Genomic DNA, 27,188 nt, shown 5'->3' on the forward strand with positions numbered 1-27,188 from the left:
GGAGAGAGGCCCACATCCCTCCAGAAAATGATGCTGGCAGAACAGATTGAAGCACAGATTCTGTATTCAGCCTTGTGTTGGCATTAGAAATGTCTGAGAAATGTCTGAGAGACTGGCAATGTAACAGGGCACCAGGCAGGCAAGGACAGTTGCCTGGAAAACAGTGCAATGCTACAAAGAAGCCACTGTCGTGAGGCTATTTAGCACAGTGCCTATAGGACATAACTGATAAATGCTAGCAGCAGAGTGGCCTTGAACTCCTGCAGTGCCCGAAAGAAAGGTAGGAGTTGTAAGGAGACTTGCTAGGCACCTGGAGTATTATGGGAGGCAGAAGTGTGCCAGGAAAATGAAGCTGCCATCCTCTGAACTCAAAGCTTCAGAATTCCTGACATGGGACTGGAGATGCCTCAGCGGTTAAGAGCATTGATTGTTCTTCCGGAGGACCTGGATTCGATCCCCAGCATCTACAAGGCAACCCAGAAACTTCTGTAACTACAGTTCTTCAGGACCCAATGCCCTCTTCTGGCTTCCATGGGCACCAGGCACACGTGCAGTACACATACATACATGTGGGCAAAGCACTCATGAACATAAACTAGGAAAGAATTCCTGCCAATTTCATGACCATCCCATTGTGTGAACACTGGTATCGTCCCCATTTTGCCTGCATCTGCACTAGGGTAAAGCCAGACTTTTATTATTTTTTTATTTTTTATTATTAATTTTTTTTCGAGTCAGGGTTTCTCTGTAGCTCTGGAGCCTGTCCTAGAACTAGTTCTTTTAGAGCAAGCTGGTGTCGAACTCACAGAGATCCTCCTGCCTCTGCCTCCCAGGTGTTGGGATTGAAGGTGTGCACCACCACTGCCTGGAAAGTCAGAATTTTAAATCAGTTGTCTGGAACACCTCTATCTCTACAGACTGTTGGGTGCTCCCAGGCAAGCTGGTTCTGAGAGCCCAGATGTACACAGGTGTTCTGGAGCACAGGTTGAACACCTGCAGAGCTTTCTGTGGGGATCCCTGACAACATTCTGTGAGTGAACCTTCCTACAGAACAGACAGCCCAGAGCCTCCCGCGGCAATGCTCTGAGAGTAATAATGAGTGATTTCCTCTTGTGTCTTTCAGCTCACAGCGCCGCACTTCCCCGTGGTGATCAAGCTGGGACATGCCCATGCTGGCATGGGAAAGGTAAGATATGAGAAGACCTTTGCATACAGTCAATATAGCCACCTCTCCCCAGACTACCTGATGCCCCTTTCCCAATGGTACAGCCCTCAGAACTCCCTCAGACTACGTGCTGCCCCTCCTGCACTGGTGCAGACCCCCAGAACTCCCCCAGACTACCTGCTGCCCCTCCTGCACTGGTACAGCCCTCAGGACTCCCCCAGACTGTCTGCTGCCCTTCCCCACTGGCACAGTCTCCGAAAGAGAGTGTTAGAAGTAATCTACAATCCACCTCCCTCTGCTCCCAGCTGACTCCCCAAAGCTTACACTGTCTCTCTCCTCAGCCTGAGCTGTGAACATCACCTTGAATTGATAACTTACAGTTCTCCACGGTTATAACTTAAGAGACATGAAGGAAAAACGTTTGTTAACAATGACTCTTTTGTGTCAAGTAGCTATTATCTTCGAGTGCTATAAGCTCCTGTCCTATTTGTCCCTTTATCACCTGCTGGGCTAGCACCATCGAAGTGCAAACAGGACTCCCAGCAGGAGCCCTGGAGTCAGCAGGCTTCTGCCAAACTAAACAAAGTACTTTAAACAATCACAGATGACATCCAGGGCAGCTGTACTGGTCAGCCTCTCAGTTGTAAGTCTCAAAGCTAAACTTGGTTTTGGACCCCTGACTGAGGTCTCTCTTCCCAGCATCATATCCCCTGGGAGATAGCTTGGGTTCATGTACCTACCTCCCATGAGAGGAGAGAGAGATGGGTGGGCCCAGACGAGAGGAAAATCCAATCCTAGAGTTGTGTGCAGTGGGGAGCTATAGCAAGATAGCTCTTGGGCCTCAGCAAGAACTAAATGACAAGGGGGGAGGAGTCTTGCCTTGACCAACTTAGACAGCTGTACAATTCTTCACTTTATGTCTATATTCTTCTCTACCTGCCAGACTGCCGCCCGGATCCCTTCCTACCTGTGCTCTTCCCATTCAGGTGGCATAAGGAAAGGGTCAAAGGTTTAGGGTGAGGCAGGGCAGGGTGGGGCAAGTTCTAAACCAGCCCCTTTGGGTTTCTTCATCTGTTAGATGGTGGTTCTAATGAACAGCCTCTAAAGTGAGTCTTTCTGTGCGCGACAGCCTACTGTCCATGTGACAAAATGTGTAGAAAATCAGCTTCTAGGAAGTTTGCTTGTCTGTCTGTCTGTCTATTTCTGCCTGTTTCTGAGTTTTTGATTCATGACCACTTGGCCCTGTTTGGGGGCCTATGCTGGCACAGTTTACCGCAGCAGAGAGGGTGTGTTGAATTCAAACTGTTCTTGTCAAGGCAGCTGAAGGAATGAGAGTAACAAAGCTACTGCCCTTCAAACCCTTTAGGCTATGAATTCATTGATGAGATCTGAACCTTCCTGACCCAATCCCCCCTCCCGAGCCTCTGGTTCTAAATTGCTGCAGTGGGGACACACACTTAACACTTGTGTTTGGGGAGGGGGGTTAATATCCAAACCATGTACTTCTGTCCAGACTCCTTGGAACATCCACAGGATAAAGAAAGGAACGTTTGCTTCTTTTCCCATTTCTGTATCCCAGGACCTGGGATAGGTGTAAGTTTAAGGGCAGCAGGAAGGCAGCCTTGGTGGTTGGAACTGAGGGACACCACAAGGTCACAGCAAGCAACAGAGGTTTATTTGGGTCCCGCAGAGGCCGGCCTCTGAGGGGGAGCAGGAGGAGTGGGGGTCAGGAGGGGCTTTCCTTTTATTACTTAGGGAGAGTGCTCTACTTGGTAACTGTGGTAGCTACATCAGTTTGGCTGCTGCTGCTGACTTGTCCTGCTAGGTCTCTGGGAGCAGGCAGAGTAAATGTCTGAATGCTAATAATGGGGCCTGGTGGATGGGTGAACCCTCCTCTAGAAGCCTATCCCTTCTTTGCCCACTCCTTCATCAACATCTGGGTGGAAAGCTCCCTCCCCATGGTACCCAATGGTCTTCATGCTAATCCATGCTAATTCTTCTGTCCTGAATTGATGTCTCTACATCACTTAAACTTTCTGAGCATCCCTTCTTTTCCTCCGACTTTTTCCCTAGTGGTCTCTGATTCAGGTTCTTCTCCTGGCTTTCTTCCTCTGTTTCGTTGATTCTGTCTCCAGTCTCTTTAAAGGACAAACTCTCCTGCGCCATCCCGACCATGGCCGCGCCATAAGCACACTGTTATCTCTCACAAGCTCCCTCAGCTTCGGCTGTCATCCTCATGTCAATAGCCTCCTGAGTCATATTTCCTATATCTCCAATTACCTCCTGTCTTTTGTTACCTTGTCTCCATGGTAACATACCAAACAATGTCCATTATCTCCCCCCCCTCCCATTCTTATTCCTCCTCTCCTGTGACTTCCATATCTGGAGCAGAAACCTGTCATTCCGTTATCTCAAAACCGAAACCAAAGGGTGAGGGTAGCTCAGGGGTAGAGTGCTTGACTAGCACATCCCAGCCCCGGGGTGATCTTCCATCTCCAACACAAACAACTCAGGAACATATGAGTCATCTCCACCTTCTCCATGTCCAAAGAGCCACCAAGTTCTTGTCACCTGAGCCTGTTTCTCTCTTTGCCCCTTGCCCTCTGTCTACCATTACCATCCTGAGCAACTCTGGTAAAGTCAGAGAGTTCCCAAGGACTTAATTATATCACTAAAGCCTAAAATAAGCGCCAAGTGGAAATAAGGAAGGGCCTAGAGAGTTGAATGCCATGCGTCAGCAAGAGGGATGTCCCAAAGGTCAAGAAGTCAATCTCCAAACTGAGAAGGTGACATAGACCAAAGTAAACATGGGTTTTCAAGAATGCTGACAGAGAGGAAAGGGGGCTCTTCCCCGTAGATGTGAAAATAATGTCACATGCTGGGTGTAAGTATTAGGAGAAACTTTGAAGTTGTATCTCAGTTCATGGACAAGGGAGCACTTAGTGGATAGTAGCTGTCCATAGAATGAAGGATTCCTGACCTGTTCTGAGGACCCCAAACCCAATTGAAGTTAACAGGAGAGAGATGACTGAACAGCTCCAGAGACTACAAGTTCTTATCCCTTGACTGCAAGTTCAGGATGAGTCAAACAAGTGTCAAGTTGCCAAAACCATCAGCAAATGCCAAATATGCATGGGTTCCACTCACTCTATCATCTGTTGAGAAAATGAAATGTATAACCACCAGAATAGCTAACAATGAAACAATTGGTAACACCAAGTGTTGACAAGGACACAGAACCTATTGTCTACAAAGCTGAAGACAAAGGAGTTCTTTGGACGTATCTATTTCTAAATGCATCATACACAAACCAAAGCAGTTGCTTTTGGTAGCTTTGATGTTAATTTTCCAAAACTCCTCTGTCAGCAGTAGACAAAAATCACAGTGTGTTCATGCAAGCAGGATATTTTGGCAATACCAGCAAGCTAAGCTACATGTACAGCATGCATGAACCTCATGCACACACCACGAACAGAACTAAGTCAGAAACCAAGGGGTGCTGATTTAGATAATTTCACTCACGTAAAGGTGAAAGCTCTTAGGAAGCTATAGGTTCCCTGGGATATTTTCAGGTGATAAAACGTCCAGGAAACCCAAGAAAGGCAGATCTGGAGATCAGTAGTTGAATCTTTACCCAACCCGCACAAGGCCCCAGTTCATCTCCAGCATTGCAAACAAACAAGTCAGGGTAGAAGTCACCTTCAGGGTGGAAGACAAGTGATACCTGAGCCGAGGTGGAAATGGGCACCATTCTTGACTTGGTTGATCCTACAGGGATGTTTGTTTTGTAACTACTCACATAACTGCCCTTTGTGTTGTGTGTCCTTTTCCATAGTTTGTTACATTTTGGAATAAGGTCTTACAATGTAACCAGCTTGGAGGATAGAGACATAAACCATGATCTCCAGAGTGAAGGATGAGTGCACAGCTAGAATATTGACAGGTTGGTCAGTAATGAACAACTAATGAAAGGGAGAGCTGTCTAGTGTAGGAGGACTAGGGGCACTGTAAGCAGCACTCTCTAAAGCATCGGGCATGGACAAGGACACTTAGACCTGGAGGACGCTATATTCATCTAGTAGGCAAGGCAGAGAACAGGCACAGTCAGGCTTCAAGGAGCAACTTTGTAGCAATCAGAAGGCTGAGGCAGACACCAGGGACGGTCAGGCTTCAAGGAGCAACTTTGTAGCAATCAGAAGGCTGAAGCAGAGAACACAGACAGTCAGGCTTCAAAGAGCAACTTTGTAGCAATCAGAAGGCTGAGGCAGAGACCGAGGTCAGTCAGGCTTCAAGGAGCAACTTTGTAGCAATATCAGAAGACTGGAAAGCCCTCCCTCATCAACAGAAGATTCTTACCATTACCCAGGCTGTGTCTTAACCTCAGACACTGGACCCCTAAGATTGAGACTAATATGTAGGTGCAAAGAGTTTGAAGATAGTTTCTGTGTCTCACAGGTAACTCCCAGTGTAGATACCATAATCCCAAATATGAGGGTTCAAGACTATAATCCCCAAACCCAGGATACTGAAGCAGGAGGGTCGCTACGAGTTAGAGACTACATAGTTTAGCCTACTGCATACCTAGTTGGTCTATTTAGTGGGACATTTCTCAGAAACAAACAAAAAATGGCCCTATATTGTTCACTGATGAATTTCTTATAGTTTTAATCAATTGAAAAGAATAGCACAATGTATCACATCCATGATGGCTCATATTCCTTGTCAGCTTGGTGAGATTTAGAATTGTCATGGAAAATACAGCTCTAGATGTGTCTGTGAGGGGGGTCTCCAGAAAGGTTTACCTAGAAACAGAGACTTGCCCCTGGGAGTGAGTGCACCTTCCCTTGGGCTGGGGTCCCACACTGAATAAAAAGCAGGAAGTCAATTAAACAGTCAATTAAGCAGCCATTTCTCTCTGCCTCCTGACTGTGACCAGCTGTGTCAAGCTCCTGCGACCGTGACCTCCCTGCTGTGCGCCAGCATCAGCCCTTCCCTGCTGGTGTAGATGATGTCGGTCATTTTGCCACAGCAATGGGAACATTAACTATGACACCATCAGCATTGGAAAACAAGTTCAAGGCATCAATTGGAGAGGCTGAGGCAGATGGGTGGGTTGAGCTCAGGAATTAGAGGCACGAGCCTAGGAAACATAGTGAGACTTTTTTTTCCCCAGCAAACCAAGAGTCGAGTCTAAGTCCCAAAGGTGGCATGGGGGAATGCACGTGGTGTATTTCATGAGGTTCTGGCATGAACCTGGAGTTCCCATGCACTGGTAACATGTACTTCAATTTCCACTCTCTAACACAGAGACAGTAAAGTCCCACCTTGGATTGTAATGGCACCAGAATAGATATATCAATCTGTATTTATTTTATGTATTATTTATGGAGGGTGGCAGACAAAGGTGGTATACATTTACTGCAAGAGGACCTCAACGTCCAGTAGCAAATATGAACTATTATTTTGATTAAGCACTTACTGAGCTGAAACAGGCAGTTGCTTGTAACAAACAAAAAGGGAAGGAATTTAATTAAATTCTGGGTAAAATACAGGCAGCAGCTTGGAGCACAAGGAGCTAACCCTACCCTAGACTTGCCTTGAATTTTACTTTCCCAGTTTCTCCTTGTCTGAGCTTGAATTCTGGCACTCCTCTCAGAAAATAAGAACCTGAGGCTCAGAGAGGAGCAGGACCTTGCTCAGGCCACACAGCAATAGAATATCCCCCAAACTGAGAAGAAATGAAAGTTGAGATATTTGGCCCCATTTATACTTTTGAGACAGATATGTAGTCACTGTGATAGAAATGCAATGCAGAAGTCTCCTTTATCCAGGAATGGTATGTCCTATCACCCACAATGGAGGCCTAAAATCACAAAAGTACCAACCCTATGTCTACAGTTTTTATGGCTTCCCTTTGACATATGCAAATTGATAACTCTTGTGTATTTCACAGTCATCATAAAGTAGAACAAGGTTCACTTGACCCCCCAAGCATGGTAGTACCTAACCCAGTGGTCCTCAGCCTTCCTAATGCCGCAACCCTTTAATACAGTTGCCCATGTTGTGGTGACCCCCAACCATGAAACTATTTTCATTGCTACTTCATCACTGTAACTTTGAGATTTTCCAGTGGTCTTAGGTAACCCCTGTGAAAGGATTGGCCAACCCCAAAGGGGTGGGAACCCACAGGTTGAGAAACATTGGCCTAAGTCGTAGTTCTCACAAATGAGAACTGCTGAGTGGCTCGTGGGGAAGGTAGCGTATACTGCATGGAATGCCGTAGAGGGATGGCTCACACCAGAAGCAGCTGGGAGGAGGCTGGGACACAATTTTGTCATTCTGCTCGGAATGGCATGTGACAAAAACTTAGGAATTATTTATTCCTGAAATTTTCCATTTGATATTTTCAAATTTCGCAAATAGCTGTGGGAAGCAAAACTATGGGTAAGGAGAGACTATCATAATCACAATAATGATAAAAAAACTAATGTCATATTGATTTTATTCTATCTAAGAACTAGTCTAAGTGATAGATGACATTAGACAGACAGACAGATGGGTTTTGTATTCATTTATTGACTAGATTCTGTAAGGAAGGTACTATTGAGACCTCCATTTTACAGATGAGGAAATTGAGGCATGGGCAGTCTGGCTGAGCTCAGGAGTGGAGGGCGTGGCCACTGAGGTGGTAACAGACTATAGGGAACTAGAAGACCTAACTCTTCCCTTGCATGCGCAGTGCTGCTGCTATGAAAGGAGCCCCAAGCAGTGAGTGACAGGCTAACGCGCTCTGCAGCTGTTCTGTGTGTTCTGGACAGCCAGGTGTCTGTCCCCTGTGCAGTGCCTGCAGCAACCCCAGCATCTCACACACTCCCACTTGCCCCAGTTCACTGCCGTCATCAGCTCTAAGCAACCTGGACTCAGATCCCTTCCCTTCGGTTGACTCACTTAGTGAGCCTTCCCAGCACTGTTGCTCTAAAGGTGGGAGGAGGTGGGCTTAGAACTCCATGCTGGAGAGGAGGGAACTGGGTCCAGGGGAGCAGTTAAGGAATCCAAAGATTCTTCTCCCATCGGGAGTCTGCCAGAAAGGAGAACCATGACCTGTGGTCAGCAGAAGTCTGTAAGGTGTGAGTGACCAGAGCCCTGCTTCCATGAATGAGGGGAATCCATGGAGGATTTATACACATATGTATCTCATGCATGACTACGTGCACAACCTATAGACCCTTACTTTTATTTCTGCCTTTAGATACTAAAATACTATGCTTTTTTTTTTTTTTTTGACTTTTGAGACAGGGTTTCTCCATAGCTTTTTGGTCCCTGTCCTGGAACTAGCTCTTGTAGACCAGGCTGGCCTTGAACTCACAGAGATCCACCTGCCTCTGCCTCCTGAGTGCTGGGATTAAAGGCGTGAGCCAGACGGGACAGGGACAGGATTCAAATGCTCTGTCAATCTGGTATGTGTCATGTTGAAGAAAAATTCATCTAGATCAGGAGGGAGCTCATTTTCCAAGCTAGGATTCAAGGCTTCAGTCTTCCTCTGTGGCGTCTTATTTTCCACTTCCCACATTCTTGCGTCATCTTTGGTTCACTGGAAAGAGCTTCAGCCTAGATTCAAGAAACCCTGATTGTCCTGCTGACCCCTGCATCACCAGGGCCAGCACTGTTCCTGTGAGCCAATTATTTAAACCTAAATGCCATTTCCTTATATGTGCGTGAGCCTTGATTTTACCTACCCATCGCTTGAAGAGGTGATAAGGCCAAAAACATCAAAAGCAGAAAACGGCATGAGGAGAGGAAGGCTGAGGAGGGACATGGCTTCAGACTCCAGTATTCCTGGTGGTGAGCTTGCCTCTGCCATTTGCTATCTCTGGGAACTTAAGAAAATGTCTTCCCAGGACTTCGATCTCGCCGAGATAGCACGGAGCAGATTTTGGTGGTGAGCAAAGGAGGAGAGAGAGCGCACGTTAACTTATCTGTGTGCCAGGACACATTCTTTGAGCCTCCAAGCCTTCCTGGGAATTAGATCTAAGCCCTGATGTGTACAGGTTCCCAGGGTTCCCAGGGTTCATCTTACTGAGGTCACAGGTTAGCAGCAGAGAAGAGTCAGGACACTGAAGCAGATAAAATTTCCCTCTTTCATTTCTGTTCTCCTGACAGTGTTTGCCAGCATATCTGGACACTGTGTATAATAAAAGTCAGCAGAAGCCTTTCTCTCTGGGGCCCTCAGAAAGGGGAGTTCCACATGAACACTGGCTCCCCTCCTCCCCCCCCATTAGACAGTCATAGACACTAGAGAGACTGTAGAATGCAGGGCTAGAGAGGTAGCACAGTTGGCAAGGTGCTGGCCTTACACACATGAGGATCAAGAATCTGTGTTTTTGTTTTTAAAGTCAGGTATGGTGGCATGCACTTGTCATCCCAGTTCAGGGAGACAGAGGCAGGCAGCTCCCTGTGGCTCACTGACCTAAGTCTAGTTGAATCTTGCTTCTAGACCATCTAGAGACCCTATCTCAGAAGAAAAGGTGGAAGTTTCTAAGGCTGACCTCTGGCTCCACACACATAAATGCATGTCTGTACCACACACACACAGAGAAAGAGAGAGAAAGAGAGAGAGAGAGAGAGAGAGGAGAGAGAGAGAGAGAGAGAGAGAGAGAGAGAGAGAGAGAGAGAGAGAGAGGAGAGAGAGAGAGAGCGCAAAATCAAACTTATTTTTACAGGTAAGAGAAACTAAAACCAAAAAGTTACTCTCACAAGGCCTGCACATGACATGCCCACACTGTTTCCTTGTGCTCTGGTGCCCATGCTCAAAGAGGCTAGCTTCTAGAAGTTCTACCAGCCATACAGAACACAGCCTGGTGTCTGTCAGGAAGAGCCTGGTTTTATGGTCAGCCCATAGGAGAAGCTATGCCCTCAGACGACAACCTGGCTTCCTGGCGTCTCAGCACAGACAGCTGCCCTGCGAGCTTCCTGGAGGGAAACCCGTCACATCTCTGGTTTCTTGGAAAGAGCTGGAGTTTGGGAACGCTGGTGGTTTTGTTTTTCCAGGAAGGCCAGGAGGATAGAACGTAGACTTGTTATGTGTGGGAGTCTGCATGTGCATGTTTGGGAGTAGGAGAAGCCTGTTCTCACTCTCAGACTCCACTAAGCCTCTGGACAATTGAGGCAGCAATGGCAGAAGGCAGAACCTGTGTCTGTTGTCCTGACTTCTGGTCTCAGTCCCAAGAATCACCCCACCAACACCCCTTCCAGGGTGAGGCCTGATATGCTAAGGAAGATAATGCTGAGATAATGAATGCTACCCGGCCTTTTCCATGTCGTGGTACTTGAACGTGACAGTGTAGATACAAAGATGCCACTGGAAGGTGAAGTCTAGGATCTGGGGACTGCAGGCACCTAGGAGACAAGGGTCAGCAGTGTTGGCATCTGTCAGGATGGTATCATCTGCTAGGTGATAGCTCAAGTGTGTCTGATTCTGAAGTCAGGTAGGACCAACCTCCTCAACAGCCCTGTCAATTTAGTGTGCCTCCTAGGAGGATCACCGCTGCAGCAGCAACACTGGAGCCTCTCACAAATGCAGAACGCCCCCAGCCCTGCTCCACCAGCATCATAGCCTAGCAAGATGTCCAGGTGACTCATGTACATGACCATGGTTATAGATCAGAGGATGCCATCTCAGACGACCCAGGGACCAGGAGTTCCACAGTGAATCAGGGACATTGGTAACCTAGAGCCAAAGGCCATGCCATCAGATAGGACAGTTACAATTCATCGCTGGCCACTTAAGACTGGGAGACCAGGAAGTCTGGGGACATCAGATCCTTCTCATTCTCTGATCATGTCTGCTCCCCTCTTGTTGTTAATCTTAGGCTGCCAGCTTGATGCCTCCAATTGTCTCACATTATAAACATGGAGTTTAGATTTGTCTTCACTATGCAGAAGCCCCAGCTCAGATACCTCTAAGGTGGATAACCTTGGGAAAGCACTGGACTTTGGGGTCTTTTGTTTCTCATTTGTGAATGACCCTAATAAGCCCCTAACTGGATGAGGGGCTATCCTGCAGGCACTCTTAGAAAGATGTTGGCTTGTCTCCTCTAGATTGGAGATGCTTCCCAAACTTTCCTAGGTAGGCAGATCACCAGGGGATCAGTTAAGATGCAGAGCCTGTCAGCAGTGAAAGGTTGTGGGGTACTGCCTGGGCTTTCATGGTTCTAGCAAGCCTACAGGTGATATCAATGCTTCTTGATCTTGGTCAGCCACTTACATTTTTCTCTCTAGTGACCATGTGTCTTCTGTTGCAGCTACTCACCCTGCCCTTGTAGACTTAAGCAGCCATGGATGACACATGGGTGAATAAGTATAGCTGTCTTCCGGTAGAACTTTATGTGTGGACATTAACATTTCAATTTCAGGGCCAGGAGATGGTGCAATCCATATAGTGCTTGCTGCATGAGCAAGGCCCTGGGCGTGATCCTAGAACCATGTAGGGTAGCACACATACTTATAATCCCAACAAGAACAAACAAAAATGGTGGACTGTTTCTGAGTAAAGACAACCAATACACACACACATACAGCACATGCATACATACCCACCCAACCCCATACACACAGTGTGTGCACATATACCACACACACACACACGTAAGAAAATTTTATTTTATGTCAGTTTCATAAATCATGGAATATTGTTCATCTTTGTATTTATTTCAAGTATTTAAAAATGTAAACACCATCTCTGTTTTATTTTGTGGCAGAGTTATGATATATATGTATGTATATGTGTGTGTGTGTGTGTGTGTGTGTGTGTGTGTGTGTGTGTGTTCATCTCAGGCCTTGTGATTCTCCTGCTGCACTCTACAGAGTCTTATGCTACTGCTCTGGGCTTATAAACAACATCTTTAACTTATGAATTGAATCAAAATAGGCCACAGGCCAGTCTTAGCACTCAGATATGAGTTACCAGAACTCTGTCCAAGACCATCTTGAATTCTAAGACTGGTTGTCTTTGCCACCTACCAGATAACAAGCCAAGGACATATAAGCTGCACCCCCGACACACACACACACCCTACCCTACCCTACCCTACCCTACCCTCCTCCTCTTCAGCTCCCTCCCTGCCTAGGCCAGGCCCTAGGCAGTTGAAAACCAGTCCTTCACCCTGCACAATGGGCAGAGCTGGGAGGAGAAGGTGTTAACCCTCAGGGCTGACACTTGTCGGGTGACTCCCTTCCCTTCCATTCAGTCTTACAGTCAGCAACTTGCAGTAAAAATGTGGCCCAAAGAATCGGTGACCCGGGCACTCATCACCAGCACACAGTTATCTGATTTATTAAGGAGAAAAGAGGAAAGGAGCCCAACCTGATAAACGAGACAATTAGCTCCCACATGGTCCATTATCTTCCCATCATGGTGGTCCTCCACCTCTTCCCACGCCTGGAAGCAGGGTGTGACATTGATCTCTGGCCCCTGGACTTAAGAAGCTCAGAGTAGGGACAGGCTTTTGAGGATTTGAGACCAATGGCTTGTGATGGCCTGAAAGGCGGCATCCTTCCAAATGTCCTAAGTTAGGCCTTTATGCAATACCCAAAGTGACACTGGAGAGGCAGGGCCTCTAGGAAGCGATTAGATCATGAAGGTACCACCCTCATGAATAGAGTCATGAAAGAGGCAGGGGAAATGCCCTTTCCCCTCCTGCAGTGTGTGGACTCAGGAAAAACCTCATCTATAAAACCCTTATTGGACACTGACTCTCCTCGTCTTGATCTTGGATGTTCCTATCCCAGAATTGTGAGTCATGGCCTTCTGTTCATCAATTGTACAGCCAAAGGTATTTTGTTATAGCAATCCGAAAGGATAAGGTATGCCTCTTGCACATATCCAATAAAAATGTGACGTCCAATTTATTTTAAGCTGAGAAGCCAGTAAATGTTTATTGACTATTTTTGCAAATATATTTGTTATTTTTCTTGCAGCTGTGACAAAAACCTGGCAAGCTGCTTAAGGGAAGGAAGGTTTGTGAGGGGAAATCCACGGTGTCAGAGGGTCTCAGTCCATCAAGACAGCGTGGGTTATTAGCTGTGGGAGCCTGTGTCAGATACTCCTCACATGACAGCTGAGGATATGAGTCAAAACCAGAAGGAACTAGAATCTTCAAAGACCCACTCCTAGTGACCTTTTGTTCTGACAACCAGACCCCACCCTCTATGGGATCCACAGCCTTCAAATATCACCATAAGATGGGGGCTGAGCATATAAAATGTGAGCCTGTGGGAGGCATTTTGGATCCAAATTCTAGTAGACACAAGGCTCAGCAAACTTCTACTGCATCCGTATCTTGCTCTCACATGCAGTGGGTTTTATTAATAAAGTTTTATTATAACTTGGCCATGACTTTTGGTAAGCACTTTATGGAGAGCTTGCTTTTGCACTGTGATTTCATACTTGAGTAGTTTTTGTGGCCAGAAAATTCTCTAATATTTACCATTGGACCCTACAAAACAAGTTTACTAATCCCTGGCTTAATACAATACTTTTGTATTTCAAAAATTTAGTAGCAAAAACCCCAAGAAGTAACACATCTTTCCCTGCCACATGATTCCAAGATGCTATTGTTGCACTGAGATAAGTATCCCAGACCCACATCTGCCCTTGGTATGTGCAAGGTGTCATCTATTCTAGTGGGTTTCATTTTGGTGTTTTTTTTTTTATTGATTTTATTGAGCTATACATTTTTCTCTGATCCGCTCCCTGCCTCTCTCCTCCCCTTTAACACTCTCCCAAGGTCCCCATGCTCCCAATTTACTCAGGAAATCTTGTCTTTTTCTACTTCCCATGTAGATTAGATCCATGTAAGTATCTCTTAGGGTCCTCATTGTTGTCTGGGTTTTCTGGGATTGTGATTTGTAAGCTGGTTTTTTGGTTTTTTGGGGTTTTTTTGCTTTATGTTTAAAAACCACCTATGAGTGAGTACATTTGATAATTATCTTTCTGTGTCTGGGTTACCTCACTCAAAATGATGTTTTCTAGCTCCATCTATTTTCCTGCAAATTTCAAGATGTCATTATTTTTTTCTGCTGTGTAGTACTCAAATGTGTAAATGAACCACATTTTCCTTATCCATTCTTTGATCAAGGGGCTTTTAGGTTGTTTCCAAGTTCTGGCTATGACAAACAATGCTGCTATGAACATAGTTGAGCACATGTCCTTGTGGCACGATTGAGCATCCTTTGGATATATACCCAAAAGTGGTATTGCTGGATCTTGAGGAAGGTTGTTTCCTAATTTTCTGAGAAATCACCACACTGACATCCAAAGGGATTGTACCAGCTTGCACTTCCACCAGCAATGCAGAAGTGTTCCCTTTTCCCCACAGCGTCTCCAGCATAAGTTGTCATCAGTGTTTTTGATCTTGGATATTCTTACATGTGTAAGATGGAATCTTAGAGTTGTTTGGATTTACATTTCTCTGATGACTAAGGATGTTGAACATTTCCTTAAGTGTCTTTTAGCCATTTTAGATTCCTCTGTTGAGAGTTCTCTCTTTATGTCTGTACTCCATTTTTATTGGATTATTTGTTCTTTTGATGATCAATTTCTTGAGTTCTTTGTATATTTTGGAGATCAGACCTCTATCTGATGTGGGGTTAGTGAAGATCTTTTCCCATTCTGTAGGCTGTTGTTTTGTCTTGTTGACTGTGTTTTTTGCTTTCATGCCCCTCAGACTACCTGCTCACTGGGGAAGCACTCTACCACCAAGATACATTTCAATGACATATTAGGGCTGGAGAACAGCATTTCGCTGTGTAGCCCTGGCTGCCCTAGATCTTGCTCTGTAGACCAGGCTAACCTTGAACTCACAGAGATCCACCTGTTTCTGCCTCCCAATAGCTGAAATTAAAGGCATATGCTACCACACGCAACAGTCATGACCCAGATCCTGTCAATTATGGATGAATCTCTGGGCTCCAACCTCAGCACCACTAAAACACAATACCATAGGTACTGGAGGGATTTTGTTTAGAATTTTTGAGACATGATCTCACAATGCTGTCTAGACTGATCTCAGATCATGGACTCAGGCCATCCCTACCAGCTCAACCTCCCACACAACTGGATCTGGAGGTGTGCATCACTGTGAACAGATAGATTATGTTTTCTAAACTAGATCCAATTTTCTAATGCACGTGGAAATGCATGCCAGGCTAATAGTCTGTCATATGTGGGTTTATGTCCATCTGCATCACCCTGTGGTCATCAGCACCATGCACTGAGGGCCACTGGCAGAAGAGAGCTGGTACCCAGGTCCTGAACACACGTGATGCCTGCCTTATTCTTGGCTTAAAGTGACACTGTATGGCACCTAGTCTGACCTGTGTGTCCATTGCCCCATCTACTAAAAGTGAGAGTTGTCCTGATGCCTTCGAAAGTTCCTCACGCACTGGGCCTCTTCCCTATATTGCCGTTAAAGGCAGGACACCCACTATTTCAGCCACAACACTTGCCCACTCCTCTCCTCACAGAGCTCCTCCCAGCACCAGCTGAAGTCTCTTCCCTCCCCAGCTGGGAGAGAAACCTGTGCGGTTTCAGCTCTAAGTTCAAACAAAGTTCTTAAATCAGAGAGGGAGGGGAAATGATTTTTTTAGGCAAGTCACTATATTTTCACCAACTCCTAAAAAAGCAGGGAAACATGTAGGGAGGGCTTAACTATGATGTTCAGTTGACTATAGACTCCCAATTTCCAAGCATTCTCACTACCTTAACTCTATGCAATGAATCACACACACACACACACACGTATTGTTTTTCAAAAATGTTTACATGGCTTTAATATCTCCACAGTTCAGCCGGGCAAGGAGAAACCCCACGCCTCTATCTTTGGCTGTAAACAAGCACTCCCATTTTTTTTTTAAAGCAAGTCAGTATCTTTTTTTAAAAATATTTATTTATTTATTATGTATACAATGTTCTGTCTGTGTGTATGCCTGCAGGTAAGAAGAGGGCACCAGACCTCATTACAGATGGTTGTGAGCCACCATGTGGTTGCTGGGAATTGAACTCAGGACCTTTGGAAGAGCAGGCAATGCTCTTAACCGCTGAGCCATCTCTCCAGCCCAAGTCAGTATCTTTTTAATAACTCCCTGAAAGGCAGGGAAACATGTCGGGAGGGCTACACCACCATATTCAGTTGACAGTAGAAGCTTCATGTGAGGTAGCGCCAGCTATCGCTATACCTACCTCGTCCTCAGCACAACCCACATTCAAAACAAAGGCACACAAGAGAGAAACTCATGCCAATAAAGATAGTGCAGAAAATGGCTTAGATGCTATTAGTGTGGATTGGACTTTACAATAAATAAATAATAACTACTGGAGAACCTTTATTATGGACGTGTTACATACAGCTGGCCTTGGTTGTTTTGTGGACGTATTTGGTTTTACTATATCTTCTTTGTCACTCTGGAGGCATGTTTATAATGATAAACTCCATGTACAGATGGGGAAAGTGAGGTGTGGATCAGTGAGGAAGTTCCCAGTGTCCCACACTGCACAACGTACAGTTACCTGATGCCCAAACCAATGTTCATGTTGATGCCTCCAGTCTTGGAGAATCCGTATTTTCTAAAACTTTCATACATATAATGACCAACAGTTTGGAGAAATATAGAGATTGTGTGTGTGAGGAGGGGGATGGAGAAGGAAGGAGGGGGAGTGCCTCATCCCAGGTTACAGCATTTAAATGGGAAAGCTAAGATCTGAATCTAGGTCAGCATCACCTGGAGCCTGCAAGTCTCACCTGATTTCTTTCTTACAACTGGATGGGAAGATGGTGTGATTTAGTAAAGCCCTGATGTGCATTAAATGCAGTTTTCCCAACCTGGCCTGACTCATGGGTTTTGGAAGATCATTAAGCATGCTAGCAGTGGGGAATGGAACAGCTCTCTCCTGGCCTGTCCTTTAGCAGGCTATCTGCATGATACCTACTTACCTACCTTGCCATGTGCCGGTGGTCTGGATGTTTATTTGGTGACTCCCCACCCACCCATGTCACCTCTGAGGTACTGGGAAATGAGAGCATTTGAGAGGTGACTGGGTTCTGAGGGATCCTGAATGGGATTAGTGCTGCTATGGTTTGAATCTAGACTGCTCCCCACAGGCTTGTATTTGGGATTCTCAGACTCCAGCTAGTAGGGCTCTGCTGAAAGTTGTGGGGCCCTTAGTTATAGCCTAGAGTCCTTGCTTCCTGGCACATGCTATGTGAACAAAAAGAAGCCTTTGCCATAGACCAAACTGTTCCCACTTCCATGTCTGTACCACCATGGTGGACTGTGACTCTTTGAAACCATGCGCCTATACAAACCTTACGTTTTCAGTCACTTCTGTTAGGTATTTTGTAACAACAACAACAACAAAAATATGTGCTAACACAATGTCTTTATAAAATAGGTTCAAGGCCAGCCAGCCAGGTTGAATTAATGAGCACCAGGTCAATGAGGGAGTTTGTTTCAAAGGAGGTAGAGGACATTACTAAGGATGACCCCAGATGGTAGCCTATAGCCTTCACACACACATACACCCCACAAATATGTACATATATGAACATGCATACACATGAGCATGCACACAGACAAACATACACACACATGCACAACACAAATATGCACATGTATGAACACATACACATGTGCATGCACACAGACAGACATACACACACACAACACAAATATGCACATGTATGAACACATACACATATGCATGCACACAGACAAACATACACATACAACACAAATATGCACATGTATGAACACATACACATGTGCATGCACACAGACAAACATACACACACATGCACAACACAAATATGTACACGTATGAACACACATACACATGAGCATGCACACATGTAAACATACACACACATGCACACGTGGGCAAAAATTTATTTAAATATCTTGTAATATAGGAATACAGAAACAGGAACAATAGGACAGGTGCTGGTGTTTGACATCTGGTTAACTCGGATTACTTTTTTTTCTGCAAGGATTTATGCCAATTTAAATTGTCCCATTTGCAAGAGTTGGTGGTTATCATTCTAACCTGACTCTCCTTCCCTGCCTGGGTTTATTGGCTGAATGCTATGTACTAAATCCTACCCTAAGGACTGCACATGCTTGCTTTGTTGATCTCATGGCCTACATTTCCCCTCAGGTAGACACTGGCAACCGCTCCACAAATGGGGGAGAAACCCTCATTTCATGAAAGACTAGTGAGCTCATTTTAGAAGCTACACTTGGCTAATTTCTTCTTTTTAGTGTTTGTAATCAAGTCAGGTCCTTGCAGATCTAGGTATTTGATAGTTCCCTTCTTGATTTACTTTTCTTACCTAAACTGCTATGATTAGCTTTAAGAGTCCAGGGTGTGAGAGACCCACACCTTCCAGGGGCCCTCTAGCTGTGAGTTTTTATTTTCTCATTCTGGAGGGTTTTGTGACCTTTCCTGGAAAGCACAAGTTGATGGCCCAGGGAAGCCACCTAGAGATGTAACCTGAGGCGATGAAAAGTTCTAAATGAAACACAACCCAGTCTTTGCCACCTTCTGCTTGTTTCTGTTTTTATTGCAAACAAGCCGAATTCAGCCTAAGAGGCGCTGAGTCACCTTTGTTCTCCCACCCATCAGGCAAGACAGGGAGGGATGTGAAACAGAGTGAATAAGGCTTGGAAAGGAGCAGAGTCGTGCCAGTGCCAGGCACTCCCACGCCACTGACAGACAGGCAAGGGCTAGAAGAGAACCTGGTCCATCCCAGAGGGTTTATTTCAGGGGTGAATGATGCCTCTCCAATCTGCACGTGATTCCTTGCTGAAGGTCAGATTCTCAGACTACAGGGAAGATTGAACCAGGATAGCTTTGAGGGAGGAACAACCCAACCTGAGAGTCATTCACGGAACCCGCTGTCCTCCTGTCCTAAGAAGAGGAGTGGTCACAGGAGAGCAGTGGGAAAGGATAGGAAACAGATTCCAGTTAGGGTCGGAGAAGCTGTGCCAGGTCCAGGGTGTTGCCTATAGTGCATAGTCTTTTAGGAGGAAAAATGGAATTAGTAGCTAGAGGGAAATGTCCTATCAACAGAAACAGGCCATTTCTCTTTGCTAGATAATAGGGCCAAGAGATCTCAAACTGGGAAAAAGCATTTAAAGGTAATTACTTGGGCTAGCAAGATAACTCAGCTAGTATAGGCCCCAGTCACCAAGCCTGAAAACCAAGTTCAATCCCTAGAACTCACACAGCAGAAGGAGGGATTCCTTCAAGTCTTCCTCTCCTTGTTGAGTTTGAATTAAATTCTGACAGTGGTGTTCCCATGACATTTTTATCCTGACTCTAACAAATATTAGGGTCAGAAAAGATGAAAAAGAACATAATGTCTTTAATTATGATGTTCATTTACTCGTTTGTGTTGTATATATGTACATACAAACTGCTTTTCATGGTGAATATACCATTTTACACTCCAAGGTTCACGTCTGAATTCTACCAAACTTCCAGGGAAGACCTAATATAAACATGCTCCAGCTGTCCCACAAAATACAAAGAAGTAATTGGCCATCTAATCATGCCTTTTCATACTCCCTTGATCTGGAGGAAACGAAAACCTCTTACTGTCAGTGTCTTTATGAGCAGGCACTCATGGAATTTCTGTGCTAAAATGGGCAATGTTGTAATAAACAAGAGAAGGAAACAGGAAAAGGAATTTTAGGTGGCGAACGAAGATTCTGGTAAATGTTTGGAAACAAAAGGATATTCAGATAACAACAGCCACCCCCATAAACTCAAGGACCAGCAACCAAATAAAGGGAAGGTTAGGACACAGAAAACAGCCGCCAGCATCCATTGAGAGGGCATCGTGTTCAGGAAACAAAATGAGCTTCTGCTATTATCTGGGTTCGATCGCAGAAACTCCTCTTATGTGCATGAATGTTGTTTGGTTCCGGTATTGGGTGCCCAAATTGTCTGACTTAAAGAAAACATATTATTCAAAGCAAATATAAAAGAGGATGACCCGAGAATGTGAATTCAACTCACCCTGAGTGGTGTGTTCCACTCTGGAAGGGGTTATATGAAATGTAGCCACAGAATAAAGAAAATCATAGATCAATACATCCAACCAATGTGTCAGTAGAGATGTTAAGTTAACTGTTTCTCCTTCAGTTCCTCCAGTCAATAAAATAATGCTCCCCCTCTGGGTGTGTGTGGGATTAAGTAGCAGGCAAGTGAGTGTTCTCTCACAATGAATGAGGCTGCAAGAATACAGAAATAAGATTATCTTGGTTATCTCTTCCCTCACTCAAAGGCTCCTCCCCAACCCAAAGGCACTGAGCTCCCAAAGGAAAGGACTTGGGGTACTCAAGTTACCCCAGCGTGAAACATTCTGCTGCAGACAGGAACTTCAACAAGAACACTCACAAGCCAGCAAACCTGGCCTGACAGCCCGTAACCAGTGAATTCACTCATCCTAGATCAATTATTTTGACCACAAGAAACAAGATTACTTGAATTCTAAGAAATATCATCTCAGACTGGGTATGTGGTGACTTCATGTCATTAATTCCAGCACAGTCTGAGGCAGGATGATTTCCATTAGTTAGAAGCCAGCCTGGACTTACATAGTGAGTCCTAGGCCACTGTGGATAAGAAGTGAGAAAAGAAAAGAAAAAGGAAATTCCATCTGAAACTAGCTTGGGGCTCATGGGCCTAGGGAAGGCACTGAGGCTCTAGTCTCGTTTGATCTCAGCTCACTGGCTTTAGGAACACCTTCACTGTGGAACACTTCCTCCCTGCTATGCTGGCTGATGTCAACATTGTAAGCTACATGGGTTCCATTCATCCATGTCTACCAGGACCAAAAGACCTGGAAGAATATGGACTCTCACCGAACTGGCCATACAGACCTCAACAGTTAAAAAAAAAAAAAAAAAAAGCGCTTACTTGGCTTCTCCCCCAAACCTGTACTTCCCACGGCCTGTCTCACTGGAGTAGGGCCAAGGGAGGGAGAGGAAATCTGTCCTTCCGGTTGCCCCAGCTCCAAACTTAGCATCATCCTTCACTCCTGCCTTTGTATCATGCCGCACCTTCTGCCCATCAGCAAATCCCTTCTGGGTCCCCTTCACGATAGTGCCAGGACCAGCCGTTCTTGCTCAAACCCCTGTTGTCTCTCACTCTATTATTAAGCTGGCTTTCTAACCTATTCCGCCCCTCTTCAGCACTTGATTTAGCCTTCTCACACCAAGGTCATCCTTTTCACCATAATGAAGAGCTTGTCAGTTTCCACTAGTTGAATCAGTCATTGGTTAGCCACTCCCACAGGTTCTGTGCCACCATTACCCCAGCACGTCTTGCAGGCAAGACAAATTGTAGCTTGAAGGTTTTGCGGCTGGGTTGATGTTTCAGTACTACCACTGGAAGTCTTGCTTGGTTACACAAGTTATGAAAACACAGAAAATAACCTCCCACCAGCAAAACTAAAAGAACGGAAGTACACACCACTGCCACCACCACCAACAAAATAACAGAAATTAACAATCATCAGTCATTAATATCTCTTATTAACAATGGACTCAATTCCCCAATATAAAGACTCAGTGTCTCTTTACTAACTAGAGAGTGCTCCGACAAGTTCCATATGAAATAACCCCATTCTGACTCACCTCAACCCAATCCACGCTCATCTCCACCTAACTACTATGTATTTATTTATGGATAGTCATCCTACCCAGCCCCACTGCTGCACCCCCAGTTCCTATAATAATACCTGGCTCACAACTGGGGCTCCATAAATATTTGTTCAGTGAATAACTAGGCCTTTAGAGTCAGACAGACTTCAGTTGGAATGTCAGTGCTTCTGTGTGCCAACTCTGAGTCCTTCAGCTGGTTACATCCTTGCTGGGACACAGTTTTTAATGTACAAAATGGGAATAATTGCAGTAATCCAATGGAGTTCTTACGGAGACTAAATGAATTACTATAAGGCTTGGAGACTGTGCCTGGCACATGAAAAGCACTCCTCAAGCACATCATCCATCAGTGATGTTATTATGACATTGTCATTATTATTATTTATACAGAGGCTGAGTCACATGCCCCAGCCCAGGGTCCCACCCCAGTTTCCCCAGCCTTCCTCTCCAGCCAGAGGTGGAGTGGGTGATTTGGATGGTGGCAGCATGCCCTATGAGTCAGCGGTGATCTTCAGCCACGCTGGGGTCCTCTGGCACAGGCTGCCTTGGCCAAGGGGCCCTTGGGTTGAGTCATCAGGACTGCGATTCCAGCTGGAAGATGCTTTGGCAGTGGAGTTTGGCTGGCAGAGTTTGACCTCCTAGGTCCTTCCAGGAAGAGACTGGGCACTTGCCCCATGAAGCTCTCAGATGCTAACACCATGCTAGCATTAAACCTGTCTGCTAGTGCAGCATGCAAAAGAGTCAGATGAGTAAATGGGGGAGGGATAAGAAGGAGAAAAGTTGCCTTTGATAACCTGCTTCAAGCTAGAGTCCTAGTATGGAAGATGGGTCACAGGGCTCTGAATTCAAGCTGTATGACCTCAAATAAGCCCTTTGCTTGTCTGGGCCTTGTCTGTGAAGTGTGAAGGACAACATGGCCCTTTCACAGTTCCACCATGATTTTCTGAGTAGAAATGGCCCTTGGTTACTTTTTCCCTTACCGTGACTAAATGTTTGACAGAGGCAACTTAGAGAAAGATGGTTTGTTTTAGCTCAGTTTAGTTGTCCCCAATCATTGTGGGAGGATGGGTTCGTCTTAGCTCACTGATAATTGCCCCACCAATTATGGTGGTGTCTTAGATACCATTCTATTGCTGTGAAGAGACACCATGACCAAGGCAGCTCTTCTAAAAGAAAGCATTTCATCCAGAGCCATATTGTCCACATACCTGTTTGGTACACAGTCCTCTCTGTCCCAGCACACACTGGGAGGTGATACCTTTGTCTCCTCTGCTCAGCTCTGAGATGGGAGGGACCTACTTTTCATCTCCTTGAGTGAGCATATTCATATTCTATTTCCAGTGAAGTGCAAAAAAGTCTGACCAGCAGGTGACTGCTTCAGGCTCATAGGATGGAGACCTTTATCTTTTTCTAGATTTTCTTTTCTATTGTAGCCCTTGTTTGATCATATATGTGTAATATATTTCCAACTACAGAAGTGCACCTTATGAAAGGTGGATCAAAGTAGTTACAAAATTCCATTCCCTTGATCACTTAAAAGCAGCTTTCCCTGAGTGGTGCTTTAAGGAAAACACAGGAGGATATGAGATGCTTTGGAACAAGCCGTGGAAAAAGAAAGCTCATGTTGAGCTGCAAGATAGTCCTGTCAGCAAAGGGCTTGCTTTGCAAGTGTGAGGATCTGAGTTCAATCCCCAGGACCCACATTAAAAAATAATAATAAATAAGTCAAGTATGGTAGTGCCTGTTTGTGACCTCAGCACTGGGAAGATCTAGAGACAGACAGATCCCTGGAACTCTGGCCAGCCAACTCAACCTACTTGGTGAGTTCCAGAGGAAGAGACTCCGTCTCAAAATAACAAGGTTGAGGAAGGATATCTAAAGCTGTCTTCTGGCCTCTGAATGTGTACCTCCACATTCATGAACACGTGCATGTACACACAGAGAGGCACACACAAAAACACTCATACACACATACATGCACACACACATGCACACATGGATGCATAGACTCATGCTGAAACTGTAGCCTCCACATGATAGTATCTGCAAGATGGGGCCTTTGAGAGGGTTTGCTTGAGTGTAGAAGGATAGGACCCTCCTGCTGAGTTTAGTGTTCCTTTAAGAGGAGCCACTGGGGAGCCTGTTCCCACTCTCTTCCTGTGAGAACCCAGCAAGAAGGCAAGGAACTGCAAGCCCTCACCAGAACCAGCCACGCCAGCCCTGTTTTGGACCATAATACGCAAGGTTCTGTTATGGCAACTGTAACAGAGGGGGACCAGAGGTGTCTGCAGTGTAAGACTGCAGTCACTGGAGAACCCCTGGGTGGTAGGCACCGCTGCCCCTCCCCCAGGGAAAACGTGGAAGGATGTCGTTTTGCTTGTGTTGCGGAACGGCTGCGATTCCTCTAGACGTCCTAGATGAACTGGATCATGTTTGACCCAAGTTGCTTTTTTTTTTTTTAGCTTTTGTTTGCCACACACAAAGAAGGGCCCACACCCACTGCCAGACTTGGCCATTTGCCCTTTTAACCTCCTTCTGACTATAATTTTATATCCTCACCCCTTTTGTCTCTTTCTTTCCGTCCTACTTGTTTTTAAATCTTTATTATTATAGAAGTTCTCAAGCACATACAGAAGAGAAGAAAATGGTCAGTCTTCAGCTTCCACCAGTACCCTTTCACGGTCAATTTTGCTTCACAGACACACCCTCATTTCCTCTCAAACATTAGATACTTTTTCATTTTTAAAACCCAAGATCTGGTTCTCATACAATTCCTCCTTCTAAAGTATGTGATTCACTGGAGTTTCTTTGTTCTTGGTGTTTGCTCCACGGGGAGCCTTGAGCACCCTGGAACTCTATCTTCATGTTCCTTCCCCATCAGAAGTCACTACCAATCCCCCTCATCGCCTCGGTCCTGGCAGCCACCCTTCCTCTTTCTCTGTCTATGGCTCTCTGGATTGTTTCAAAGCAAATCCCAGATAGCATGTCATTTTATCCAGAAATAGCTCAGAATGTATTTTTAACACATAAAGGCTCCTTTCTGCTGTAGCATCGCCGAATGCCACTATTACACCTAAAACCTAATAATCCACAATCTTAACATACACTCAGTGTTCAAAAGCTCCCCTTTTCATTTGGATCTTTTGTTTGGCCAATTTTGTTATTGTTGTTGTTGTTTTAAATAAGAGTCTTGCTATGTAACCCTAACTGACCTGATACTCACTGTGCAGCCCAGTTTGACCTTAATTCTTCCTCAGCCTTCCAAGTACTGGGATGACAGGATGCACCACCATGTTTGTAGCCCCCTTGTTCTGGCTGTAGCCATACAAAGCCTGAATTCTCACAGCTAGCATGACTATAACGGCCCCTATTCTTCTAATCTTACTGGGGGTTTTTATATGTCATTTAGTTATTGGATGGAAAATGGGTACTTTTTCTATAGCATTTCCTACATTCCAACATGAAGATGTCACCGTCTTCCCTGGAAGCTGGGCAGGTAGATCCCGAGATGCCATGCAAGTCAGGTTCTGGGATGAAAAGAGTACACTCCTTGAGTGGGTAAGAACATTATCCCACATCGTGCCTGAGACACAGCCCTGTCTGAGGAGTTCTTTCTCATGTTAAGCTGACCTGTGAGTTCAGGTTTTGTCTTCATGCCCCAAACCTTAGGACATTTCCAGAAATCCTTCCTGAACAGTCTGGGCATCTACCACTGTTGCCCTGGTGCACTGTTGCAAGGCTTTGCCAAAGGATGCTCTCCTTGGTCCTCACCCCTCCATGTAGTATCAGCAAAGAAGATTTTTTCAGAATAATGATGTGCCTTAGTTAACTCCAAAGGTGACCATCACTTATTTTTAAGTCATGGATTTTTAACAATTCAATGTATTTAAATCTGTTGAATTTGTTATTTTTATTTATTTATTTTTTTTGGCACTCAAATGATCCATCTTTGGTTTCTAGAAACTGTTCAGGAAGACTTATGATCTTGATTTGACTGCTTCTCTCTGCTTGCCATGATGAGATGCTTTCAGCTCACCACATATTTTTACCTAAATCCTGCGGTCAGCCATGGCTCCTTTCAAGATAACAACATCTTTCTAAGGGCCATAATAAAAGTGCTAAGCATGTTTGTTGCTATTTTGCTGGCCACTTCTTCTAGGTCTTTTCGAGGGCATAGGAAAAAGTAGAACATAAATCTACACTGACATTTTCTATTCAAATTTTAGATAAGAGAGATTTAATTTCTATGATTTTCAAATTGTATTTCTTTTTCACTTAGGGCTAGGGATATATAACTGGGTGGTATGGCACTTGGCAAACATGGGAGCAGGAAAAGAAAGAGGAAGGAGGGGGGAGAGGAAAAGAGGGAGGGATAGCAGGAGGTAGTGAGGGGAAGGGAGGATCTCAGCTCCTAATAATGCTGACATTATTGTTATCTTGGAGCTTTTCAAATAGCATTTCCGTTATCACTCCCACAATGTAGTCATTAAATATCAATCTATATACATACACAGATTTCTTATTCATTTTTTAAGAATTTGTTACATACATTCCACCAAGGACATACAGTTTCTGCTGTGTCGAATTGCTGTTCTTCAAGTTAAATAAATATTTACGAACCATGTCCTTGTGCCAATTATTGATTAGGCAGAAAGGCAGATGGCATTTTCTTCTTTAATGTCCTCCAAATGTAAACTGCCTCTAGATCCTTTTAGTGTCTTAAATGTCTCAAACTCCATGGACCCCAGAATCACTCAGCATATTCTGGATGTAGCTCTGTGCCCCTCCCTCCATCAGGAATGCATCTGTGCAAACAAGTGTTCAGTTCCTAGCCGGCATGGCACACACACACACACACACACACACACACACACTTCACTCAGACCTCTGTTCAAACTTGACTTCATCCATCATCTGGGTGGTTCCTCTTCTCACCCAGCATCCCTCATCCACCGCACCCTGCTTTATCTTACTCCACAACATCCTCTCCCCGTTTTCTATCACGCCACTAACAGTTTGTTGGCTTAAACAACTGTGTGTCAGTTTTCTGTTACTATCAAAAAATTCCTGATATAATCAACTTTAAAAGAGCAAAGGCCATTCTGCCTCACAATTGTGGATGTTTCATGCCTTAGCTGTTTGGGCTTGTAGTGAAGCAGTGCATTGTGGTAGGAGGGTGCTAGAGAAAGCTACTCACCCGGTGGTGACTGGGAAACAAACAGGGAAATGAAGGAGCTGGGATTCCAATATCCTTTCCATAACACACCGAGTGACCTAAAGTCCTCCCACTAGGCCACGT

At 45.1% G+C, this 27,188-nt stretch overlaps 1 protein-coding gene across 2 annotated transcripts in view; it reads left to right on the forward strand.

The window, feature by feature from the left end:
- Nucleotides 1-27,188, forward strand: part of Syn3 (synapsin III) — a 376,504-nt gene that overhangs the window by 314,138 nt on the left and 35,178 nt on the right. For both annotated transcript variants that reach the window (XM_057757481.1, XM_057757482.1), the window contains exon 7: nucleotides 1,124-1,186. In XM_057757481.1, the coding sequence (XP_057613464.1) occupies nucleotides 1,124-1,186 (63 nt within the window). The remainder of the gene's footprint in view (nucleotides 1-1,123; nucleotides 1,187-27,188) is intronic.

This window comes from Chionomys nivalis, chromosome 25 (genome assembly GCF_950005125.1).
Source record: "Chionomys nivalis chromosome 25, mChiNiv1.1, whole genome shotgun sequence".
In the NCBI taxonomy this organism is placed as follows: domain Eukaryota; kingdom Metazoa; phylum Chordata; class Mammalia; order Rodentia; family Cricetidae; genus Chionomys; species Chionomys nivalis.